Raw genomic sequence first — 23,243 nt, 5'->3', positions numbered from 1 at the left:
ATGATCAACTTCTTCAATATACAAAAGTCTAAAGCACGTCAATAATAGTAGTTTTGCAACATAAGACTCGGACAAGGAGCATCGTGTTGGCATCTGGCAGATGCTGAGCTTGAAATTTGAACCCAGAGGTGATGCGCTATATTTCTGCTCGTTCATCAGAGGAACTTCCAAACTGAAAGCGAATGAATTGGTGTTCCCTTCCACCCAATAATTAGGGAGTTTCCGTTCATATCAAGTGTACAAGACTCCCCACAAGCAAACTTTTTGACCACCAGATATGATTGGTACAAGGAAGACATACTAAGTTTTTTCTCCTCCATCTCAAAACGGGATAAGAAAGCCCTCCAAACATCAATCTTTACATATCGAGCTTTCCGTTCCTCTCCCTCAGCCGCCACAACACTATTGATTCCTTGACTTAATAGTGATTCTATAAATAACCTGCTTTGACCGTCCTTCTCCATGTAGACACCAAGGGCATCAAAATACGCACTGTAAAAGAAAAGAGCCTCAATAAAACGGCTTACATAATCAGGTGCATTGAGATTTGATTCAACTTCAATGATCACCATTACACACGGATTGAATTTTCTGATCATTTTCATTATAGAGTCCAGGTGATCAGGCTGTGGAATCATAGTCCACATGAAAAACTCAGAGAAGACAGCAACTATTTCTTCTGCATCAATCTCAAACTGATCTTCTTTGAGTTCAAACGTATCTGACATTTTAACAATCATAAAAGATAATGGTAAGTTCATGGTTTCAGCAAAACGCATTAACCGTTTACCTACATCTTCCATTTGACTTGAATAAGTCACGACCACAGATAAACTGAGACTCTCAAGCGGGCATTCCTTTTGAGATGCAAGGGCTTGTATCAAAAGTGTCCATGGCATTCTGCATTTGATGCCAATATCAATTATGTGAACCCTCTTTGCCCGAGCCATGTTTTCTACAATGACTTGGATTGCAGCAACTTGTCCAACCTGAGTGAAGGGGACGTCTTTGTAGTAAGCTAGAGTTGCAGAGTGAGGAGTTTCAATCACCTTAGGAATGTCAAACAGAAGCTCTTTGCCTGAGCCCATTGATTCTCGATTAATCTTCTCATGAAGAGCATTAGAGAAATAATAAACTACCCTTTGAACGGGATTTCCAGTGCTGGAAGACAAACGATCACATTGGCTGAGCAGTTTGGTGGCACTCTTGTATTCTTGATTGCTCACTTTCTCTACAGAAGCTAGAAGCATACCAGCAAGTTCTATAGCTTCTATTTCCCCACTTGATAGTCCAGCTAAAGACAGATTGAAAGGATTGCCAAGCATGGGCGTAACATCAACTGTCTGGGAATAAGATTGAATGAACCTTTTTCCAGCGACCCTCATGATTTCTTCAGTTGACAGTCCAGTGGTTGGCTCCTTCACAGATATTGATTCACTTGTTGGCTCAACTATTTTGTCTCCATTTAATAGTTTGAAATAGCTACCAAAACTCTTGAGCAGCTCAGCTGATGTTGTAGCATTTGGATGATTCTCTTCATTGTTGGGTACACCTGTATCTTGAATTCCAGTAGGGGTCTCAACAAGCTTTGCAATCTCCTCCAGGCATGCTTCAACATAGGGAGAAAGGGCATCAAACCTTACATTATCAAGAAACCCATCATCTGAAAATGATTGGAGTTGATGATCTTGTTGCGGATCTTCACAGAAAATTAATCCCTCCGTGAAATCATCTAGAGGCAAACCATCCTCAGGACAACGGGAATCAATATCCCCCGGTCCTCCCCGGTCTTCAACTCCAACAACTTCACCTAGTTTTCTTTCCTTCACTCCTTGCATGCTTATCAAAACGTTATCAGAAATTGCACAATTTTTATCTGGAATCCCACCATAGCTGAACTCCTTAAAAGGAAAGATGGGATCGGCCGCATCCAAAACGGAAAACGGCTTGGATTCTCTTTGATTACTCTCTTTCGCATTGTTTCTAGTATCATGTTATTTTGGTCTGCCCCCTTGAAGATCAAACACTTCCATTAAAACTAAAATAAGCAAAGCACGGAATAATGATGTTGATGCCTTGAGGTTACAAGGCCGACTGCATGACCCAACCATAGTTACTATATATGAATGCCATCTGGATACAGTCTTGGAAAACAACAAGATAACATACAATGTAGCAAATTGCTGATGATTGAGATAATGCAATTGCAAACAAATTTTCAAAAGCTCGATTATTTCAATACAGTACATATACAACGTACGACACCTCTATGATGCCAATTTGGCATTTTTTTTTTCAATAATATTGATTTTAATATTAGTTAATTTTAAAGTGTTGAAGGATTCAAAACTTCATCCAATTCGGCATTATACTATAATTTTTTTTTTAAAAAGAAGGGTATCAAACCAACAATTCATTCCATGATAGTAAAGTTACATCAAGTGCCGCGATAACAGCCTAGGAAATTTATACTATAAACTTCATCGGCTACTATGTTTCTTATCAAGGGTGTTTTTCTTTTTTTTTTTGTCTGTGGTGCTGTTTTTCATTGCTGGCGTGAAAAGAAAAAAAAGGCAGACTAGCATCACTTTGCGGCTATATTATGGAAAACGAGCATCTTGGTATCCTCTTAGCGATTATTCTACTATAAAAAGAGCAAAATGGCCTAATTGGCGGCAGAAAAGAAAACAGCCAGACATGAATGCACCAAATGCAGAACTTCATGTCTGATCTAAATTTCATCGATATTATAAAGTGTGACAGAGTACTCTGCTTTTCCTTATCAAAACTCTCATATCTTTGCCATCCTCATGGGTTGCCAAGAGGAGTTGCTTTGTGGACTGTGAAATCTGTCACAAAATTTCTACCTTAGACAATCTCAAACCCTCGCTTCAGGTCAATAGTCTTTTCACCCAACTTTTACACACATGTATGTCCCAGAGAGTCATTTTTCTGCCTTTCCTTGTATCTCTTTTTTCTTTTGTGACGAGAGAACCTCCGAAAGTACAGCCCACCGAACTCCACCCCAATGGTAAACCCACGGGCCACATGTAATACCCGCAAATCATATGGGCAGGTTAAGTCTTGGGCCGAAACCCAGTATGAAAATAATGCCTAATCGTGACAGAGTGGGTGTTAGAACCTGCGACCTCCCACCAAAACTCCGTCAAGAACATCCATCTCTTCCCTTACTATTCCAGTTACCTCAAACTCAACCAACTTGAATTTTCACTGCTTAGCAGAAGTTGCATTCAGGTTCCTAACTAGATTGCCTTTGTGGGCTTCGGCCCTCTTCCTCTCACCTCAATGATCCCAGCTAGAGATCACCTCAAAACTACTTGCTTTCATTACTATGATATTGATTTGTCAGTGAATTCCAAGGCCCTAGAATTAGTTTCCTCAGATCCTGACTTCTCAAAGAGAATGTTTTTCCACACTGTAGATATTATGAACGTATGAATCTATTAAACCATGGCAAAAGGATTGAGAAATAGACAATTGACGAGAAGCTGTCCTAAACCCTCTTACAAAATTGAGGTCCGAGTCATGTATTCACATGATGATTCCAACCAAGTGTTTTTAATACTTCTATCCTTTTTCATTTCCCAGTACATAAGAACAGAAGCAATATTTATCAATGGTAAATCAACTGGCACATGAATAAATCAAATCTATGTGGAATAAAGATTCAAAACAAAAAAATTCTGAAACAAAGAAAAGTTATTCGGATCCACACAAACTTAGGAAATCAGCATGGTTTAAGTACTGTACCAGCATCCGGCTTATATAGTATTCTTGAGAAAGTTCTGATTATGTAGTGTACAGTGTACTATAGCGTTCGCTTGTTCCTCAGTGTCATAAAAGAGCTAATTCATGGATCCCCAACATCCTGCACTGAATAAGCCGTTCTTTCTACATGACCTGAAATAAAAGTAAGATAAAATCATTGAAATCAGGGTTTTTATGTCACATTATAGTATGACAACAACAGAAGAGTTTAGAACAATTAGGGTTTTTAACTTTGCATGTCAAAGGAGGTAGAGAGATAAGAGAAGGTGACTGAAGCCCTTCTTCCCCCAATCTTTTATTGAGATGCTTTTGGAGACAACGAACAACTCACAAACCTCAACAACAACAAATGACCTTTCTTTTTTTTTTTTTTTTGTGGCCGAAGAACCACCCAATTTTAGTATGGGTCTGGTGAATTGAAATTTGACACAACTTCAGTGACCACCATTATACCAGGCTGGATCTTTCTGATCACTCTCATTAAAGAATCCAAGAGACCTGACTGTCAAATCGTGGTCCACAAGAAAAATTCAGAGTAGACAGTAGTTGCTTCCTCATCATCAAGCTTGAACTAATCTTCTTTGAGGTTAAGCACATCTGATATTGTGACAAGTTCATGGTTTGGGCAAAACCCATTAACCCTTTACCATTGTCCTCGAATTCCTTTGAGCATGTTGAAACATATAAATCTCTCTCATCCTCTCTGGTGAATTATATGTGCATAGCGGGCCCCTGTGATGTGTTCTTGGACGGCCTTACTCCACTCGTTTTTTGGGCTATGGTTTGACCATCTGTCATATTTGTTGGGCCTCCACATAATCCAACTCACAAATGATAGAGAATGTTAAAAGATCAATGTTTCACATTGTCTAATTTCTTGGATGGCCTTACCTTCATTCATTTTTTGGGGCATGGGTTGCCCGTTTATTGCATTTGTTAGGAATTTGAGCTCCGCCTGTTTGTTGCACTTGCTAGGCTTCGGATAGTCCAACCTACAAATGATGAAAAAAAGTTTTAAAAGATAAATCTCGTTTGTGGCACTTGTTGGGCCTTCAAATAATTCAGTCCTCAAGTGATAAGTGATGGGAACTGAGAAGTACTAAAAGATAAATGTCTAACAATGTCTAGTCTATCTTCTAAAAAAAAAACAATGTCTAGTCTAGATTGGATGAATGTACATGTACATATGTAGTACCATTTACTCCATCTAATATGTCATTTTAGGGAGGGTAGTTGAGCAACTATAAGCAAAATTTAACAAAGCAATTCCTTCTTCAGTTATATTGAGAAGCTCAAGACAGCATCCTTAAAACAAAGACATCGTAAAATCATCGACAATCATCATCCAGTTCATTAACCTTTTTGAAGGAGTCGGAAGTGAAAACTAGCTTAACACAGTTCCTCACAATCTAAAAAAAAATTAAAGCCACTCATTACCAGCAACTTCTGCAATATACTAAAGTCTAAGAACATCGCTGATAGTAGTTTTGTAACATAAGACTCGGACATTGTTGGCATCTGCCAGATGCTGAGCTTCAATTTGAACCCTGAGGTGGTACGCTACATTTCTGCACGTTCATCATAGGAACTTCCAAACTGAAAGGGCATGAATTGGTGTTCCCTTCCACCCGATAATGAGGGCATTTCCATTCATATCAAGTGTACAGGAATCCCCAGAAGCAAACTTCTTGTTCACCAGATATGATTGGTACAAGGAAGACATACTAAGCTCTTCCTCCTCCATCCCAAAATGGGATAAAAAAGCCCTGCAAACTTCAATCTTTACACATCGAGCTTTCCATTCCTCTCCCTTAGCCGCCACAACACTATTGATTCCTTGGCTTAATAGTGATTCTATAAACAACCTGCTTTGATCATCTTTTTCCATGCAGACATCAAGGGCATCAAAATATGCACTGTAAAAGAAAAGAGTCTCAATAAAACGGCTCACATAATCAGGTGAATTCAGATTTGCTTCCGCTTCAATGATCACCATTACACATGGACTGAATTTTCTGATCACTTTCATTAAAGAATCCAGGCGATCAGGCTGTGGAATCATAGCCCACATAAAAAACTCAGAGAAGACAGCAACTGTTTCTTCCGCATCAACCTCAAACTGATCTTCTTTTATCTCAAACGTATCTGACATTCTAACCATCATATAAGAGAATGTTAAGTTTATGGTTTCAGCAAAACTCATTAACCATTTACCTACTTCTTCCATTTGACTAGAACAAGTCCCGACAACAGTTAAACTGAGACTCTCCAGCGGGCATTCGTCTCGAGATGCAAGGGCTTGCATCAAAAGTGTCCATGGCATTCCGCATTTTATGCGAAGATCAATTATGTGAACCCTCTTTGCCGTAGTCACGTTTTCTACAATGGCTTGGATTGCAGCAACTTGTCCAACTTGACCGAAGGGAACGTTTTTGTAGTAAGCTAGATTTGCAAAAATAGGAGTCATAAACACCTTAGGAATGTCAAACATAAGCTTTTTGCCTGTGCCCTTTGATTCTCGATCAATCTTCTCACGAAGAGATTCAGAAAAATAATGAACCACCCTTTGAACGGGATTTCCAGTGCTGGAAGACAAACGATTGCATTGGCTGAGCAGTTTGCTGGCACGCTCATATTCTCGATTGCTGACTTTCTCTGCAGAAGCTAAAAGCATATCAGCAAGTTCTATACCTTCTATTTCCCCACTCGAAAGTCCAGATAAAGACAGATCGAAAGGATTGCCAAGTACGGGCATAATATCAACTGTCTGGGAATAAGATTGAATGAACCTTTTTTCAGCAACCCTCATGATTTCTTCAGTTGACAGTCTAGTGGTTGGCTTCTTCATGCATGTTGATTCACTTGTTGGCTCAATTTTGTCTCCATTTAGTAGTTTGAAATCGCTACCGAAACTCTTAAGCAGCTCAGCCACCGATGCTGTAGCATGTGGATGGTTCTCTTCATTGTTGTGTTCACCAGTATCTTGAATTCCAGGAGGGATCTCACTAAGCTTTGCGATCTCCTCTTCCAGGCATGCTGCAATTAAGGGAGGAATGGCTTTGAACATTAGATCGTCAAGAAGCTCATCATCTGAACATGATTGGAGCTGATGATCTTGTTGCGGATCTTCACAGGAAATTAATCCTTCCATCAAATCATCTATAGGAAAACCATACTCAGGACTAAGGGAATCAATATCCCCAGGTTCTCCCCGGTCCTCGACTCCAAAAACTTCATCTAGTTTTTTTTCATTCACTCCTTCCATGCTTATCAAAACGTTATCAGAATTGCACAATCTGTCTGGAAGCCCACCATAGCTGAACTCCTTAAAAGGGAAGATGGCATCGGCCGCATCCCAACTGGAAAACGACTTTTATTACTCTCTTTTGCTTTGTTTCTAGTGTCATGCAATTTTGGTCTGCCCCCTTGAAGATCAAACACTTCCATTAAAACTAAAATAAGAAAGCAAAGTAATAATGATGTTGATGCCTTGAAGTTACAGGGCCGACTGCATCACCCAACGATAGTTACTATAACATACGATGGACGCCATCTGTATACAGTCTTGGAAAACAACAAAATGACATACGATGTAGCACATTGCTGAAAGATGGAGACAATGCAATTGCATACAAATTTTCAATTATTTCAATACATACACATATACAAAGCAAGACACCTATCTGATGCCAGTTTGGCATTTTTTTTTCTCAATAATATTGATTTTAATATTAGTTAATTTTAAAGTGTGGAAGGATTCAAAACTTCATCCGATTCGGCATTATATTATAAACTTCATCGGCTACCATGTTACAAAGCAAGACAACTATCTGGTGAAATTCTTCTTTACTCTAAAGTCTCTCAGCACTCCCAAGGGCAGTCCAGCAGTGCCTCTCTTTTTTTTCTCTTACTAATCAGTCCATTATCCATAAGAACAAAATGACCTAAATTTCATCGACTTATAAAGTGTGACAGAGTACTCATGTGTTGCCAAGAGGGGTTGCTTGAGGACAAAGTCTGTGAAATCTATCACAAAATTTCTAGCTTAGACAATCTCAAACCCTCAATTCATGTCAATAGCCTTTTCACCCAACTTTTACAAACATGTATTGTCCAGAGAGTCATTTTTCTGCCCTCATTGTATCTCACCAGAACCCGATCAAGAACATCAGCCTCTTACCTTACTATTCCAATTACCTCAAACTCAGCCAACTTGAATTTTCATTGCTTAGCAAAAGTTGGACTCAGGTTCCTAACCGGATTGCCTTCTCAAAACTACTTGCTTTCATAACTATGACATTGATTCATCAGCGAATTCCAAAGCCCTAGAATTAGTTTCATCAGATCCTGACTTCTCAAAGAGAGTGTTTTTCCACACCATGGATATTATTCTATTAAACCATGGCAAGAGGATTGAGAAATAGACAATCGATGAGAAGCTGTCCTAAATCCTCTTGCAAAATTGAGGTCTGTGTCATATATGATGATTCCAACCAAGTGTTTTTAATACTTCTATCCTTTTTAATTCCCCAGTACATAAGAACATAAGCAATATTTACCAATGGCAAATCAACTGGCACATGAATAAATCAAATCTATGTGGAATAAAGATTCAAAACAAAAAATTCTGAAACAAAGACAAGTTATTCGGATCCACACAAACTTAGGACACCAGCATGGTTTAAGTACTGTACCAGCATCCGGCTTATATAGTATTCTTGAGAAAGTTCTGATTATGTAGTGTACTATAGTGTTCGCTAGCTCCTCAGTGTCATAAAAGAGCTAATTCATGGATCCCCAACATCCTGCACTGAATAAGCCGTTCTTCTTCATGACCTGAAATAGAAGTCTAGCTATAATAAGTTGATGACAGTAAATTCAACACTCGTTTGTATGTTGGGCATCCAATTGATGGAGTGCGAAGGGAAAAACTTATGAAACAGAGAGAGATTGGCATTTGGATCCGTAAAACAAAGAAAACCTTAAAGGCATCGATCGGCAATCACTACTCCAATAACAGTCATTTTACAGAAGTGGTACAGTAAAGGTTGAACGTCTACTAACTAGTTTATATGGGGTATTGATGTCTAAATTACAACGATAGAAACTTGTGATCATCATATTAAGTGCAACTCACTTTCCTGGAATTTAATGAAAGCAAGTCGGTAACAGTGGTGATGCAACACAATAATCGAACAGGAACACTGGTTTCTCAGAGTAGAGACCACAAATCATCAAAAAAAATTCTTCCAGCTTATGTATCATGAGGTTGGAACAGAGATCATACTGTCAATTCCCCCTTTCAACTCATTTTCAATGATCACAGAAACTTCCAAACTGAAAGTGAATGAATTGGTGTGCCCTTCCACCCAATAATTAGGGATTTTCCATTCATATCAAGCGTACAAGAGTTCCCACAAGAAAAACGCTTGACCATCATATCTGCTTGGTACAAGGAAGACATACTAAGATTTTTCTCCTCCATTTCAAAATGGGAAAAAAAACCCCTCCAAACATCAATGTTCACTTGTCGAACTCTCCTATCTTCTCCCTCAGCTGCTACAATATTCTTGATTCCTTTACCAAACATCAATTCTATTGCTATCCTTTTAGGATCATCCCTTTCCATACAGGCATCGAGGCAATCAAAATAAGCACCGTAAAAGAAAAGAGCTTCAATAAAACGGTTCACAAAAACTGGTGAATTATTGTTAGACTCCACTTCAGTGACCACAATAATACATGGATTTATTTTTCTGATTACTCCCATTACAGAATGCAGTCGATCCGGCAGCGCAATCAGAGTCCACAAGTACAACATAGAGTAGGCAGCAACTGTTTCCTCAGAATCTAGTTCAAAGTGATCTTCTTTGAGGTCAAGCATGTCGGCCACTGCTACAATCTTATAAGAAAACGGCAATTTCATGGTTTTGGCAAAACTTGTTAACCGTTTACCTACATCCTCCATTGCTCTCGAAGCTGTCCCAACTGCTGTTATCTTGAGAAGCTCAAGAGGGCATTCTTGTCGAGATGCAAGAGCTTGCATCAGAAGTGGCCATTGCACTCCACCTCTGATGCAAAGATCAATTATGTGAACCTTCTTTGCCTCTGCCACATTTTCTACAATGGCTTGGATTCCAGCAACTTGTTCAATCTGGCTGAAAGGAACTTCTTGGAAGTATCCTAGGAGGTCAGGCCCATGAGTCACCGCCTCATTAAAATTAAATAGTAGCTTTTTACCGTAGCTCTTTGGTTGCTGATCGAGCTTCTCACACAGAGCTTCAGAGAAATAATAAACTAGTCTTTGGACAGGATTTCCAGTATTTGAAGACAACTGAAAACAGTGGCCGAGCAATCTAGTGGCATGTTCAAATTCTTGATTCCCCAATTTCTCTGCAGAGGCTAGAAGGATATCAGCAAGCTCTACATCTTCTGTCTCCTCACTAGAAAGTCCAGAGAAAGAAAGATCAAAAGGATTGCTAAGCACAGGGGCAACATCAACTTTCTGGGAAGAAAACTGGATGAACCTTTCTCCAGCAACCCGCATAATTTTTTCGGTAGATAGTCTACTTGTTGGCTCCTTCTTGCAAATTGATTCACATCTAGGCTCAATTATTCGCCCTCCATTTAACCGTTTGAACCCACAACCTAGACTTTTAAGCAGCTCAAGTTGGGCTAAAGGATATGGATTCCTGTTTTCTTTCTTGGATTCCACGACATCTTGAACTCCGTTTGGGATCTCACTAAGCTTTACGTTCTCCTGTGGGCATGCTTCAGTGGGGGGAGGAACGACATGATACGTTAGACTATCACGAACATGATAACCTGAAAATGATTTTAGTTGATGCTTTTGTTGCAAATACTTGGAGACTATGAATGCTTCCTCTAGTGAATCATCATTATAAAACCCATCAACAGAACTAAGGGAACTAATACCCAAAGAGTGTCTCCAATCTTCAACCCCATAACCTTGACCTTTTTTCCGTCCATTCCCTCCTTCCACACTTTTTGAACCAGTATCAGAACTACTCAACTTATCTGCCACTCCACCACATCTAAACTCCTCAAACGGGAACTTTGACGCCATATCAAACTTGGTAACTAACTCGGGATCATTTTTATTTTCCTGGGTTGTACTTGGTTTTTGGACAAGTATATGTTGTAAATTCCTTGAGGGGATGAATCCAAGACCTAAATATACAAGAAGACTTCCAGCTATCTTGTTCTATAACTCTTAGAGAGAAAAAAAATTCTGATTATTGGCTTAGAATTTGACAGATTCTTAAACCTAAAATAATCGAGCACATTAACAATGATGCTGATGGGTTGACTCTACTAGGTGGCCTGCATTGTAGCCGAATAATCTTACTTTATACAAATGCCATATTGATATAACCTTGAATAAGTACAAACTACCATACAGATAACAGAATAACTGTTGAAAGATAGAAACAATGTATTAAAAATTCCATCTCGCAGTTCTAGTTTCCCATGGATTAGCGAAGTACATGAAAAGGAAGCAATATGGACACCGTACCTTACAATGTCATATTTCTTGGGATGACCGCAGCGAACAGGTTCTGCGTGGATATTATATATGTTTCACATAGTTTTGCTTCCTTCTGTTCCACGGTTCTGACTTCTGAGCTATCAAATAAGACAAGAAGAAACCAAGTCATCCTTGTTTGAAAGTTTCTGGATGTTCTATGCTGAATAAATGGTTCTTTCCTCCCCTCGTGACCTGAAAATAATAAAGCATAAAATAAATCATAGACTCACATACTCCATACCACCTCTCTCTCCCCCACAGGATCAATTCAAATATTTGTTTTTAGAGACTAAGATAAGTGTGTCCCTGAGTAGCAGCAAGAGAAAGCGTATTTTCAAAGACAGAGTATGCGTCTACAACTTACTAAAGAAAAAACTTATGAAACAGAATGAATTTGGCACTTGCATCATAAAAGTTGTCAATGACTTTGCAAGCTATATATAGGTTGCATATACAAATACACTTATAACATACTTCAAATACTTAAAGCTTCATTAAAGCAAAAACAGCTTAAGGGCATTGGAAACTAAAATGGTATAGGTGAAAGTACTAGAAGAATCCTGCTAAGTAATTCAATTGTCACGTGTGAAATATCATACAAAAGTCAAGAATCATATTTTACAGTCCAAGAGCTGAAATCCTAAAGAGATGGAGTCGTGACAACTAGCAACCTCAACAACAGCCAAGACCGGCTCAAACTCATCTTGATTATTGGATTTTCTACACATGGCTTGGTTTGGAGAAACACAGTATTTGCCCAAACAAAAAATACATTAACAGTATAAATTCACACCGTGGATGGAGAGAAAAGGTGATGCAATTGAAATAATATGTTTTCAAATTTTACTAAAAAAAATCGAGAAACAGAGTCAATATAGCACTCACATTATTAAAAAAAGGACAATGTAGTCATATGCTACCATTACACATTTCCATCAACGCTGTTGTCACAGAAATACTAAGGCGAAAGTTGAAAAGATAAAAAAAAAATTCTTACACATGTTCTTACGATCAAAATAAAAATGATACCCAAATAAATAATCATTTTGGGCGGAAACGCATCATTCTGCAATTTAGTAAAAGCACATCAATAACAGTGGTGATGCAACAAAAGACTATAAAAGAACGATGTTTTAGTGTACGATTGATTTTGATCAACCCACCAAAAGCAATTGTACAATTGTTTTATCAACAAAAACTTGTTGGCTACAAATAGATGAAAATTTTGCGTAGAGCCTAAACTGGTACTTGTTGGCAACAAATAGATTAAAATTTTGTGTCCTTGGTTAACAAAAGAATGGTACTTGCCCGAACAAAGAAAGGACATCGTGTGTTCAGAAGTAGTCAATGATTATAACTGAGTCAAAATGGATAGAAAAGGTGTGAAAACAAAGAATTATCATTTGCACCAGCTACATCCTCAACATCCTTAAAACAAAGACATGGTTAAAATCAACGGCAATCATCACTCCAGTTCATTAACAGGTCCTTTTTGAAGGAGTCGCAAGGGAAAATTTCAAACTAGCTAACCAGGTCCTCACAGTCTGGAAAAAATGATAAGACATTTATTACCATCAACTTCTGCAATATACTAAAGTCTTAAAGAATATCGATAACAGTATTTTTGCAACATTAGACTCGGACATGGAGCATCGTCTTGGCATCTGGTAGATGCTGAGTTTTAATTTGAATCCAGAGGTGGTACGCTACATTTCTGCACATTCATCAAAGGAACTTCCAAACTGAAAGCGAATGAAGTGGTGTTCCCTTCCACCCAATAATTAGGGATTTTTCATTCATGTCAAGTGTACAAAAATTCCCACAAGCAAACTTCTTGACCACCAGATATGCTTGGTACAAGGAAGACATACTAAGTTCTTTCTCCTCCATCCCGAAACGGGATAAGAAAGCCCTCCAAACATCAATCTTTACATGTCGACCTTTCCGTTCCTCTCCCTCAGCCACCACAACACTCTTGATTCATTGACTCATTAGCAATTCTATAACAACCTGTTTTGATCCTTTTCCATACATACATCAAGGCAATCAAAATATGCACTCTAAAAGAAAAGAGCCTCAATAAAACGGCTCACATAACCAGGTGCATTGAGATTTGATTCAACCTCGATGATCACCATTACACATGGATTGAATTTTCTGATCACTTTCATTAAAGAATCCAGGCAATCAGGCTGTGGAATCATAGTCCACATGAAAAACTCAGAGAAGATAGCAACCCTTTCTTTTGCATCAATCTCAAACTGATCTTCTATGAGGTCAAACATATCCGACACTGTAACCATCATAAAAGAGAATGGTAAGTTCATGGTTTCAGCAAAACTCATTAACCATTTACAAGCACTTTCCATTTGAGTTGAGCAAGTCCCGACAGCAGTTATACTGAGACTCTCAAGCGGGCATTCGTTTCGAGATGCAAGGGCTTGCATCAAAAGCGTCCATCGCACTTCGGTTTTGATGCCAAGATTAATTATGTGAATCCTCTTTGCCCTAGCCATGTTTTCCACAGTGGCTTGGTTCCAGCAAATTGTCCAACCGAACATAAGGGAACGTCTTTGAAGTAAGCTAGAGTTGCAGAGTTAGGAGTCATCATCACCTCGTGAACAACATATGGAAGCTTTTTACCTGGGCCCTTTGATTCACGATTGATTAATCTTCTCCTGAAGAGCTTCAGAAAAATAATAAACTACCCTTTCAACCGAATTTCCCGTGCGGGAAGACAAATGATCGCATTGACTGAGCAGTTTACTGGCATGCTCATATTCGTGATTGCTCACTTTCTCTGCAGAAGCTAAAAGCATATAAACAAGATCTATATTTTCTATTTCCCCACTTGAAAGTCCAGATAATGACAGATCAAAAGGATTGCTAAGTATGGGCATAATATCAACTGTCCGGGAATAAGATTGAATGAACCTTTTTCCAGCAACCCTTATGATTTCTTCAGTTGATAGTCCAATGGTTGGCTCCTTCATGTATATTGATTCACTTGTTGGCTCAATTATTGTGGCTCCATTTAATAGTTTGAAATGACTACCAAAACTCTTAAGCAACTCAACTGATGTTGTAGCATGTGGATGATTCTCTTCATCATTGTGTTCACCAGTATCTTGAATTCCAGCAGGGATCTCACCAAGGTTTGCAATCTCCTCCAGCCATGCTTCAATTGAAGGAGAAAGAGCATCAAACCTTAGATTATCAAGAAACACATCATCTGAAAATGATTGGAGCTGCTGATCTTCACAGAAAATTAATCCTTCCATCAACTCATTTAGAGGAGAACCATCCTCAGGACCAAGGGAATCAATATTCCCATGTTCTCCCCAGTCTTCAACGCCAAAAACTTCATCTAGCTTTCTTTCATTCCCTCCTTCCATGCTTATCAATCGTTATCAGAATTACACAATTTATCTGGAACCCCACCACAGCTGAAATCCTTAGAAGGAAAGATGTCATCGGCCACATATAAACTGAACGGCTTTGAATATCTTTTGCTTTGTTTCTAGTGTGCATACATTGCTAGGAAAATATTTGAATTATTTTGGCCTGCCCCCTTGAAGAATGAAGACCAAACACTTCCATTAAAAGTAAAATAATCAAGCACAGTCATAATGATGTTGATGGCTTGAGGTTACAAGGCCCCTTACATCACTCAACGATAGGTACTATATATCGAATTATCGATTCCATTTGAATACAGTCTCAGAAAACAACAAAATACTGTACATGTAGCAAATTGCTTAAAGATTGAGAGATGTAATTGCATACAAATTTTCCTCTAAAAACTCCAAGAGCATAAAATTAGTGAAGTACATGAACAGGGAAGTCAAATGGGAATCGAAACTTAAAATGCTGTCATTAATCATGACAGTCATAGCAGACAAATATTACGATCACCAAAGTGCATTCACATCAATCTTCTGAATTCAATAAATAAAAATGGAGAAGAGACAATGAGATGCAACATGGAACTCTAACCAGAAAATTGATCCCTTTAAGAGTACAGACAACAACTTGTCATAAATAGGATGTCCAGCTTATATATTGTAATTCGATAGTTCCTGACCAATAAACAATTTTTTTCTCGGTAACTGAGAGATGCATATACTGGAACTGAGCCTAATCAAAGGAATTTCCATACTGAAAGTGAACAAATTGGTGTTCCCATCCGCCCTACAATTAGGCTTTTCCCATTCAAATCAAGGGTACAAGATCTCACACAGGGAAAATACTGGACCATCAAATCCACTTGGTACAAGGAAGACATACTAAGATCTTTCTCCTCCATCCTAAAACGGGAAAAGAAAGCCCTCCATACGTCAATCTCCACATGGCGGGCTCTCCAATCATTTTCATCAGGCATCACAACCCTCCTGATTCCTTGATTTAAGAGTTTTTCTATATTGATCCTGTTTTCATCATACCTTTCCATACAAGCATCAGTGCAATCAAAATATGCACTATAATAGAAAAGACCCTCAATAAAACGGCTCACAAATGCTTTCAATGACCACCATTATACATGGATTGATGTTTCTTATCACACCCATTAAATAATCCAGACGATCAGCTGTGCAATCAGGTTAAAAATGAAATACCCACAGTAGATAGCAACTGTTTCTTCAGTATCAAGCTCAAATTGATCTTGTTTGAGGTCAAGAATGTATGATATTGTGACAGCCAGGACTTCACTATGCGACATGCATTGTAGCACAATAATCTTATTCCAAACGAATAAATGAATCTTGAATAAGAACAAATAAGCAAAGATAACAAAGAAAAAGTAGGAGACATCGAAACAATGCATTGAGAAGCCCACTTCACATAAAAATATTGCTAAGAAAACGACTAGGGCAGTAAATTAATGAAACAGGCGAAAAATAAGCAAAATATGATTATCGATTCGTACCTTACAATGCTGTAGGAGAGCAAGAGCCAAGAGCAGAGAGTTCCATGTCTATTGCATCGAATGAGACAGGAAGAGACCAACTCAACGCTCTCTGTAAGTTCTCGGCCGGCCTAGTGGGCCTGAATAAGCCAACTCATAAACCACCTGCACAACAAACGGTCACATTGCTAGATCCAAATGTAGATCCCTGGGTTAATTATTTTTCGTATGCAAGGCTTATTGTTGGAGCCTTGGAGGGGTGTATAGATACACTAACCATTTGGGTGATAGTTTAATGGTTTGTATGGACTTGTAAGATGGTGAGTTTGATTTTTACTGAAAGTAATATCATTGTGGCCAGTTTTGACCCAACTTATCATATCATCTGTGAGAAATTTCAATGCATGTGGACCGATGGCTGGACTTTAGGCACATGTCGAATGTTCAAAGTGTAAATTTGTATGGTGTTATTATCCGTTACCTAAAAAAATGCAGAGGACTAAATTTAAGTTTTATGAACAGATTGATAGGACTCGTACCATTCAAATTAGCAAATGTTATCCCCTAACCCTAATGTTTGAAGTATGTCCTTGTTAACAAAAGACTGGACTTGCCCCAACAAAGAAAGAACAAGGTGTATTCAATGATCATCGAAAAACAGAATGGATATAAAAGGTGTGAAAACAAAGAATTGTCATTTGCACCAGCTGCATCCTCAACATCCTGAAAACAAGGACATGGTAAAATCATAGGCAATCATCACTCCAGTTCATTAATAGGTTGAAAGGATTCTCATAGTGAAAACTTCAAACTAACCCAAACAAGTCCTCACAGTCTAAAAAAAATGATAGCCACTTATTAAAATCAACTTCTGTAATATACTAAAGTCTAAAGCACATCCATAACAGTAGTTTTGCAACATAAGACTCGGACAGGGAGCTCCGCGTTGGCGTCTGGCAGATGCTGAGCTTGAATTTGAACCCAGAGGTGGTACGCTACATTTCTGCACATTCATCAAAGGAACTTCCAAACCGAAAGCGAATGAAGTGGTGTTCCCTTCCACCCAATAATTAGGGTTTTTTCATTCATATCAAGTGTACAAGAATCCCCACAAGCAAACTTCTTGACCACCAGAAATGCTTGGTACAAGGAAGACATACTAAGTTCTTTCTCCTCCATCCCAAAACGGGACAAGAAAGCCCTCCAAACATCAATCTTTACATGTCGACCTTTCCGTTCCTCTCCCTCAGCCACCACAAGACTCTTAATTCCTTGACTCATTAGTGATTCTATGAACAACCTGTTTTTATCATCTTTTTCCATACAGACATTAAGGCAATCAAAATATGCACTGAAAAAGAAAAGAGCCTCAGTAAAACGGCTCACATAATCAGGTGAATTGAGATTTGAGTCAGCTTCAATGATCACCATTACACATGGATTGAATTTTATGATCACTTTCATTATAGAATCCAAGCGATCAGGCTGTGAAATCATAGTCCATATGGAAAACTCAGAGAAGACAGCAACTGTTTCTTCTGCATCAATCTCAAACTGATCTTCTTTGATCTCTAACGTATCTGACATTGTAACCATCATATAAGAGAATGGTAAGTTCATGGTTCCAGCAGAACTCATTAACCATTTACCTGCACCTTCCATTTGACTTGAACAAGTCCCGACAGCGGTTATCCTGAGACTTTCAAGTGGGCATTCATTTCGAGATGCAAGGGCTTGCATCAAAAGTGTCCATTGCACTCCGCATTTGATGCCAAGATCAATTACGTGAACCCTCTTTGCCCCAGCCACGTTTTCTACAATGGCTTGGATTGCAGCAACTTGTCCAACCTGACCGAGGGGAACATCTTTGAAGTAAGCTAGAGCTGCAGAGTTAGGAGTCATCATCACCTCGGGAACGTCATACGAAAGCTTTTTACCTGACCCCTTTGATTCTCGATCAATCTTCTCACGAAGAGCTTCAGAAAAATAATAAACTATCCTTTGAACGGGATTTCCAGTGCTGGAAGACAAACGATCACATTGGCCGAGCAGTTTTCTGGCACGCTCGTATTCTTGATTGCTCACTTTCTCTGCAGAAGCTAGAAGCATATCAGCAAGTTCTATATCTTCTATTTCCCCACTTGAAAGATCAGATAAAGACAGATCGAAAAGATTCCCAAGTATGGGCATAGTATCAACTGTCTGGGAATAAGATTGAATGAACCTTTTTCCAGCAACCCTCATGATTTCTTCAGTTGACAGTCCAGTGGTTGGCTCCTTCACGCATATTGATTCACTTGTTGGCTCAATTATTTTGTCTTCCTTTAACAGTTTGAACTCACTACCAAAACTCTTAAGCAGCTCAATTGATGTTGTAGCATGTGGATGATTCTCTTCATTGTTGTGTTCACTAGTATCTTGAATTTCAGCAGGGATCTCACCAAGCTTTGCAATCTCCTCCAGACATGCTTCAATTGAGGGAGAAAGGGCATCAAACCTTAGATCATCAAGAAGCACATCATCTGAAAATGATTGGAGCTGATAATCTTGTTGCGGATCTTCACAGAAAATTAATCCTTCCATCAAATCATCTAGAGGAAAACCATACTCAGGACTAAGGGAATCAATATCGCCAGGTTCTTCCCGGTATTCAACTCCAAAAACTTCATCTAGTTTTCTTTCATTCACTCCTTCCATGCTTATCAAATCCTTATCAGAATTACACAATTTATCTGGAACCCCACCACAGCTTGACTCCTTTAAAGGAAAGATGGCATCGGCCAGATCCAAACTGGAAAACATCCTGGAATCTCTTTGATTACTCTCTCTGGCTTTGTTTCTAGTCGGCATACATTGCTAGGAAAATATTTCTTTTATTTTGGTCTGCCCCCTTGAAGATGAAACCTAAAATAAACAAGCACAATAATATTGATGTTGATGCCTAGAGGTTACAAGGCCGCCTGCATCACCCAATGATAGTTCCTGTATATCAACGCCATCTGGAAACAGTCTTGGAAAACAACAAAATAGCGTTTGTGTAGCAAATTGCTGAAAGATTGAGACATGCAATTGAATACAAGTTTTCTTCTGAAAACTCCAAGAGCATAAAATTAGTGAATTACATCAAAAGGAAAGCGAAATGGGAATCGAAACTTAAAATGCTGTCATTAATCAGGACAGTAATGACGGACAAATATTGAACTGAGTGTTCCCATAATAAAGGTATTTCCTCTTATCTTTTTCTTTCCTTTATACAGTAACAGAAATAACAAAAAGACTACTTTCTCATGGCAATCAACCAATTCATGGATTCAATGAATCCCTTTAAAATTGTGATCCAAAATTAAACAATTAAAAGAGAGAACAAGTCACAGTAATCCACACGAACTTAAGTGTGCCAGTACTTGGCTTATTAGTTCTCTTCTTGCACAAGTTTCCTTCTTTGGTTCACTAGTGTCTTAGATGTAATTGGGATTCATGAGTGCAGTAAGACATAAAGATGGTATAACTGAAAGAGTTAAAGAGTGGTAGTCATATATATTTGTACTTTGTAAAAGTTACTTAAGAAACACTTGTGAAACAGAATTAATTAAAGGACTTGCATCATAAAAACAAAGACAACATAAAGTCTGCAATTATCATCTCCAATGCATCAATCTTTAGACACAAATAGCAAAACAAAATGAGGAAAATAAGCAAATTAGCTTATTCAAGTTACCACAATCTAAATAACAATGATAGCCACTTATGATCATCATAGTGTATTCACATCAATCTTCTGAATTCAATAAATATGGAGGAAAGACAATGATGATGCAACATGGAACTCTAACCAGAAAATTGATCCCTTTAAGAGTACAGACAACAACTTGTTGCAAATAGGATGTCCAGATATGTCCCCTGAGTTCCTGACCAATAAACAATCGTTTTTCGGCAACCGAGAGATGCATATGCTGAAACTGAGCCTAATCAAAGGAACTTCCAAACTGAAAGTGAATGAATTGTCGTTCCCATCCACCCGACAATTAGACTTTTCCCATTCAAATCAAGGGTACAAGATCTCGCACTGGCAAAATTCTGGACCATCAGATCTGCTTGGTACAAGGAAGACATACTAAGATCTTTCTCCTTCATCCTAAAACGGGAAAAGAAAGCCCTCCAAACGTCAATCTTCACATGGCGGGTTCTCTGTTCATTTCCATCAGCCACCACAACACACCTGATTCCTTTATTTAAGAGTTTTTCTATATTGATCCTGTTTTTATCATACCTTTCCATACAAGCGTCAAAGCAATCAAAATATGCACTATAATAGAAAAGACCCTCAATAAAATGGCTCACAAATGCTGTTGAGTTTATATTTGCCTCAACTTCAATGACCACCATTATACATGGATTCATGTTTCTGATTACTCCCATAAAATGATCAAGACGATCCGGCTGTGCAATAGGTTAAAAATGAAATACTCAGAGAAGATGGCAACTGTTTCTTCATTATCAAGCTCAAATTGATCTTCTTTGAGGTCAAGGGTGTCTGATATTGTGACAGCCCTAAAAGAGAATGGTAAGTTCATGGTTTGGGCAAAACCCATTAACCTTTTACCTGAAACCCCAATATGACTTGAAGTAAATCCTACGGCAGTTATCTTGAGAAGCTCAAGAGGGCATTCATGTCATGATGCGAGAGCTTCCATCAAAAGTGTCCATTGCACTTCACATTTTATGCCAAGATCAATTATGTGAACCTTCTTTGCCTCAGCCACGTTTTCTATAATGGCTTGAATTCCAGCAAATTGTTCGACCTGACAAAAGGGAACTTTTTGGCGATAAGCTATGCTCGCAGAGATAGCATCCATCACTATCTGTTCCATGTCAAATGAAACATCCTTTCTCAAGCCCTTCAATTCTTGATCAATCTTCTCTTGAAGAGCTACAGAGATATAATAAGCTACTCGTTGAACAGGATTTCCATTAATGGAAGAAAACTGATCACACCTGCTGAGTAATTTGATTGCAAGTTCAAATTCTTGGCAGTGCACCTTCCCCGCAGCAGTTAGAAGGATATCAACAAGCTCTACATCTTCTATTTCCTCTTTAGAGAGTCCAGAGAAGGAAAGATTAAAGGGATTGTTAAGCAAGGGCACAACATCAACTTTCTCGGAGAAGGACTAAATGAACCTTTCACCAGCAACCTTCATGATCTCTACAGTTGACAGTCTACGGATTGACTCCTTCGTGCATATTGATTCACTTCTTGGCTCAACTATTCGCCCCCCCATTCAATTGTTTGAATCCTCTACCTTGACTTGTAAGCAGCGCAAGTGATGCTAAAGATTGTGGATACCTATTTTCCTTCTTGGGCGTCACAACATCTTGAATTCCATTGGAGGTCTCACTGGGCTCTACAATATTCTCCCTGCATGCTTCAAGTGGGGGAGAAAAGACATCAAACCTTAGATTGTCAAGAAGTCCATAACCCAAAATTGACTGCAGTTGGCGTTCTTGTTGCAGATGCTTGGAGAAAATAAATCCATCATCTTCATAAAACCCATAATCAGAACCAAGGGAATCAGTTCCCTGAAACTGTCCCCAATCTTCCACTCCATGCACTTGATCTTGTTTCCACCCATTCCCTCCTTCCAGGACCACATCCATCAAAGAATTATCAGAATTACTGAACCTATCAGCAAATCCACCACAGGAATCAAAAGGGTATACTGCATTGGCCATGTCAAACTAGAAAAATAGCTCAGAAACTACAGTATTCCCCTCTTGTGCTTAGTTTCTAGCTCGAATATGCAAGTGTATACAAAGATTTTTAACCTCCTCTTTCAACAATCCTTTTCGATTAAAAAAAATTCCCATGAATTAAATCCATTCTAGCATATTCTTGAGACAAAAAACAATCAAAACAAAGTGACAATGACTTTGATAGGTAGATGATAATAACTAGGTGGACTGCGTTGTATCACATAAGCCTATTACTTACGAACACTGCTTGGATATATAATCATGAATAAGAGCGAAATACAGGTAAGCAAATTGTTGAAAGATTGTTAACAATGCATTCAAAGACATAATTCACTTGCAGGTTTTCCTTTCAAAACTAGAAAAAGCATTAAATTAGTGAATTCCATGAGAAGAAAATGATACTTAGCTGTCATTCCTGCTTTGGCTTTTTTGTTTCGTTTTTGAGCTTTATTCAATGGATTTGGCCGGTGCTTGGGAAACACAGAGAGAAGAAGTAGAACAGAAAGAAACAAAAAGAAAAGACCTGAATAGATCCTCTGTTTTTCTTCCTCAAAGTCAAAGTCATCAATCGAGCTCTCGCTATCAGATTGGGTTTCAATTTTCATGTCCAGTTCTTAAGCCCAGCTAGTTTCAGGCCCAACTCAAAGCCCAGCTATACTACTATTATTTTCAAAAGCTCGATTATTTCAATACATAGACATATACAAATTAAGTAGCGGAGCTCGAACCAACGAGAGATTGCTCGGTTGACAATCAACAGGGTTAGACATATATGTGCCCAATATTTGATTCCAATAAAAAGCAAATTTCTCAGCGGGAGACCTTGATGATGCCAGTTCTGCATTTTTTTTATAATAGTAATTAATTTTAAAATGTGGAATGATTCAAACTTTCATGGCATCCGTCTTATATTATAAATCTCGAGTACGCGAGTCCTCCTATCCCATGTGTACCATATAATTATAGGGCTTTCGGTATATGAGGATGACTTCAAAGAAATTCACTTGACGAGAAAGTTGAATCCAGGACCCCTTGTTTTTGACAAAATATTATCTTCGCAACTTAACACCAAACAAACCTTGAATGTCCATGGACTACGCGCCGGTTTGGCATCATCTCGATCTTGTAACCTTTGTCGTATAAAATTATTTTTTTTTTAAATACCTTTGAGAAATTTGTTTCTCATTGGAATCGAACCTTGAGCACATATATGCCAAACTCAGTCAATTGCCAACCGAACCACCTCTC

The 23,243-nt window shown here is 38.5% G+C and overlaps 8 protein-coding genes across 11 annotated transcripts; all 8 read right to left on the bottom strand.

Annotated features, from left to right (window-relative positions):
- Positions 1–155: 155 nt before the first annotated feature.
- On the bottom strand, positions 156–1,838 carry LOC120002051 (DELLA protein RGL1-like). Its single transcript, XM_038850617.1, has one exon. It carries the CDS (start codon positions 1,836–1,838, stop codon positions 156–158), a length of 1,683 nt encoding a protein of 560 aa, XP_038706545.1.
- Positions 1,839–5,024: 3,186 nt separating this feature from the next.
- LOC120006642 (DELLA protein RGL1-like) lies at positions 5,025–16,484 on the bottom strand. 4 transcript variants are annotated; one of them, XM_038856799.1, is made up of 4 exons: positions 16,266–16,484; positions 11,327–11,530; positions 8,484–8,625; positions 5,025–7,214 (listed from the first exon to the last, which is right to left on the bottom strand). In XM_038856799.1, exon 4 carries the CDS (start codon positions 7,052–7,054, stop codon positions 5,369–5,371), a length of 1,686 nt encoding a protein of 561 aa, XP_038712727.1. In that variant the 5' UTR covers positions 7,055–7,214; positions 8,484–8,625; positions 11,327–11,530; positions 16,266–16,484; the 3' UTR covers positions 5,025–5,368. The 4 variants fall into 4 exon arrangements, with proteins under 4 accessions (XP_038712727.1, XP_038712836.1, XP_038712798.1 ...); XM_038856908.1 differs by having other exon boundaries at positions 11,332–11,530; XM_038856870.1 differs by lacking the exon at positions 8,484–8,625.
- LOC120002039 (DELLA protein RGL1-like) lies at positions 8,632–10,876 on the bottom strand. Its single transcript, XM_038850593.1, has one exon. The coding sequence runs from the start codon at positions 10,874–10,876 to the stop codon at positions 9,110–9,112; it is 1,767 nt and encodes a 588-aa protein (XP_038706521.1). The 3' UTR covers positions 8,632–9,109.
- On the bottom strand, positions 12,701–13,854 carry LOC120002009 (DELLA protein RGL1-like). The gene is made up of 4 exons (XM_038850549.1): positions 13,432–13,854; positions 13,082–13,312; positions 12,869–12,919; positions 12,701–12,766 (listed from the first exon to the last, which is right to left on the bottom strand). Exons 1-4 carry the CDS (start codon positions 13,852–13,854, stop codon positions 12,701–12,703), a joined length of 771 nt encoding a protein of 256 aa, XP_038706477.1.
- LOC120002003 lies at positions 13,996–14,733 on the bottom strand. Its single transcript, XM_038850535.1, has one exon. It carries the CDS (start codon positions 14,731–14,733, stop codon positions 13,996–13,998), a length of 738 nt encoding a protein of 245 aa, XP_038706463.1.
- LOC120001993 lies at positions 15,480–17,259 on the bottom strand. The gene is made up of 6 exons (XM_038850526.1): positions 17,178–17,259; positions 17,061–17,079; positions 16,949–16,967; positions 16,669–16,725; positions 15,955–16,100; positions 15,480–15,816 (listed from the first exon to the last, which is right to left on the bottom strand). The coding sequence occupies exons 1-6, from the start codon at positions 17,257–17,259 to the stop codon at positions 15,480–15,482; spliced, it is 660 nt and encodes a 219-aa protein (XP_038706454.1).
- LOC120001976 (DELLA protein RGL1-like) lies at positions 17,259–19,094 on the bottom strand. Its single transcript, XM_038850511.1, has one exon. The coding sequence runs from the start codon at positions 19,092–19,094 to the stop codon at positions 17,259–17,261; it is 1,836 nt and encodes a 611-aa protein (XP_038706439.1).
- A 98-nt stretch (positions 19,095–19,192) lies between these two features.
- LOC120001970 (DELLA protein RGL2-like) lies at positions 19,193–23,086 on the bottom strand. The gene is made up of 8 exons (XM_038850503.1): positions 23,074–23,086; positions 21,545–21,961; positions 20,962–21,396; positions 20,729–20,847; positions 20,328–20,684; positions 20,078–20,209; positions 19,963–19,968; positions 19,193–19,243 (listed from the first exon to the last, which is right to left on the bottom strand). Exons 1-8 carry the CDS (start codon positions 23,084–23,086, stop codon positions 19,193–19,195), a joined length of 1,530 nt encoding a protein of 509 aa, XP_038706431.1.
- Between the last annotated feature and the right edge of the window lie 157 nt (positions 23,087–23,243).

The sequence above is a fragment of the Tripterygium wilfordii genome, chromosome 1, assembly GCF_013401445.1.
Source record: "Tripterygium wilfordii isolate XIE 37 chromosome 1, ASM1340144v1, whole genome shotgun sequence".
NCBI classification, from domain to species: Eukaryota; Viridiplantae; Streptophyta; class Magnoliopsida; order Celastrales; family Celastraceae; genus Tripterygium; species Tripterygium wilfordii.
This window is presented reverse-complemented; position numbering and strand designations above follow the sequence as displayed.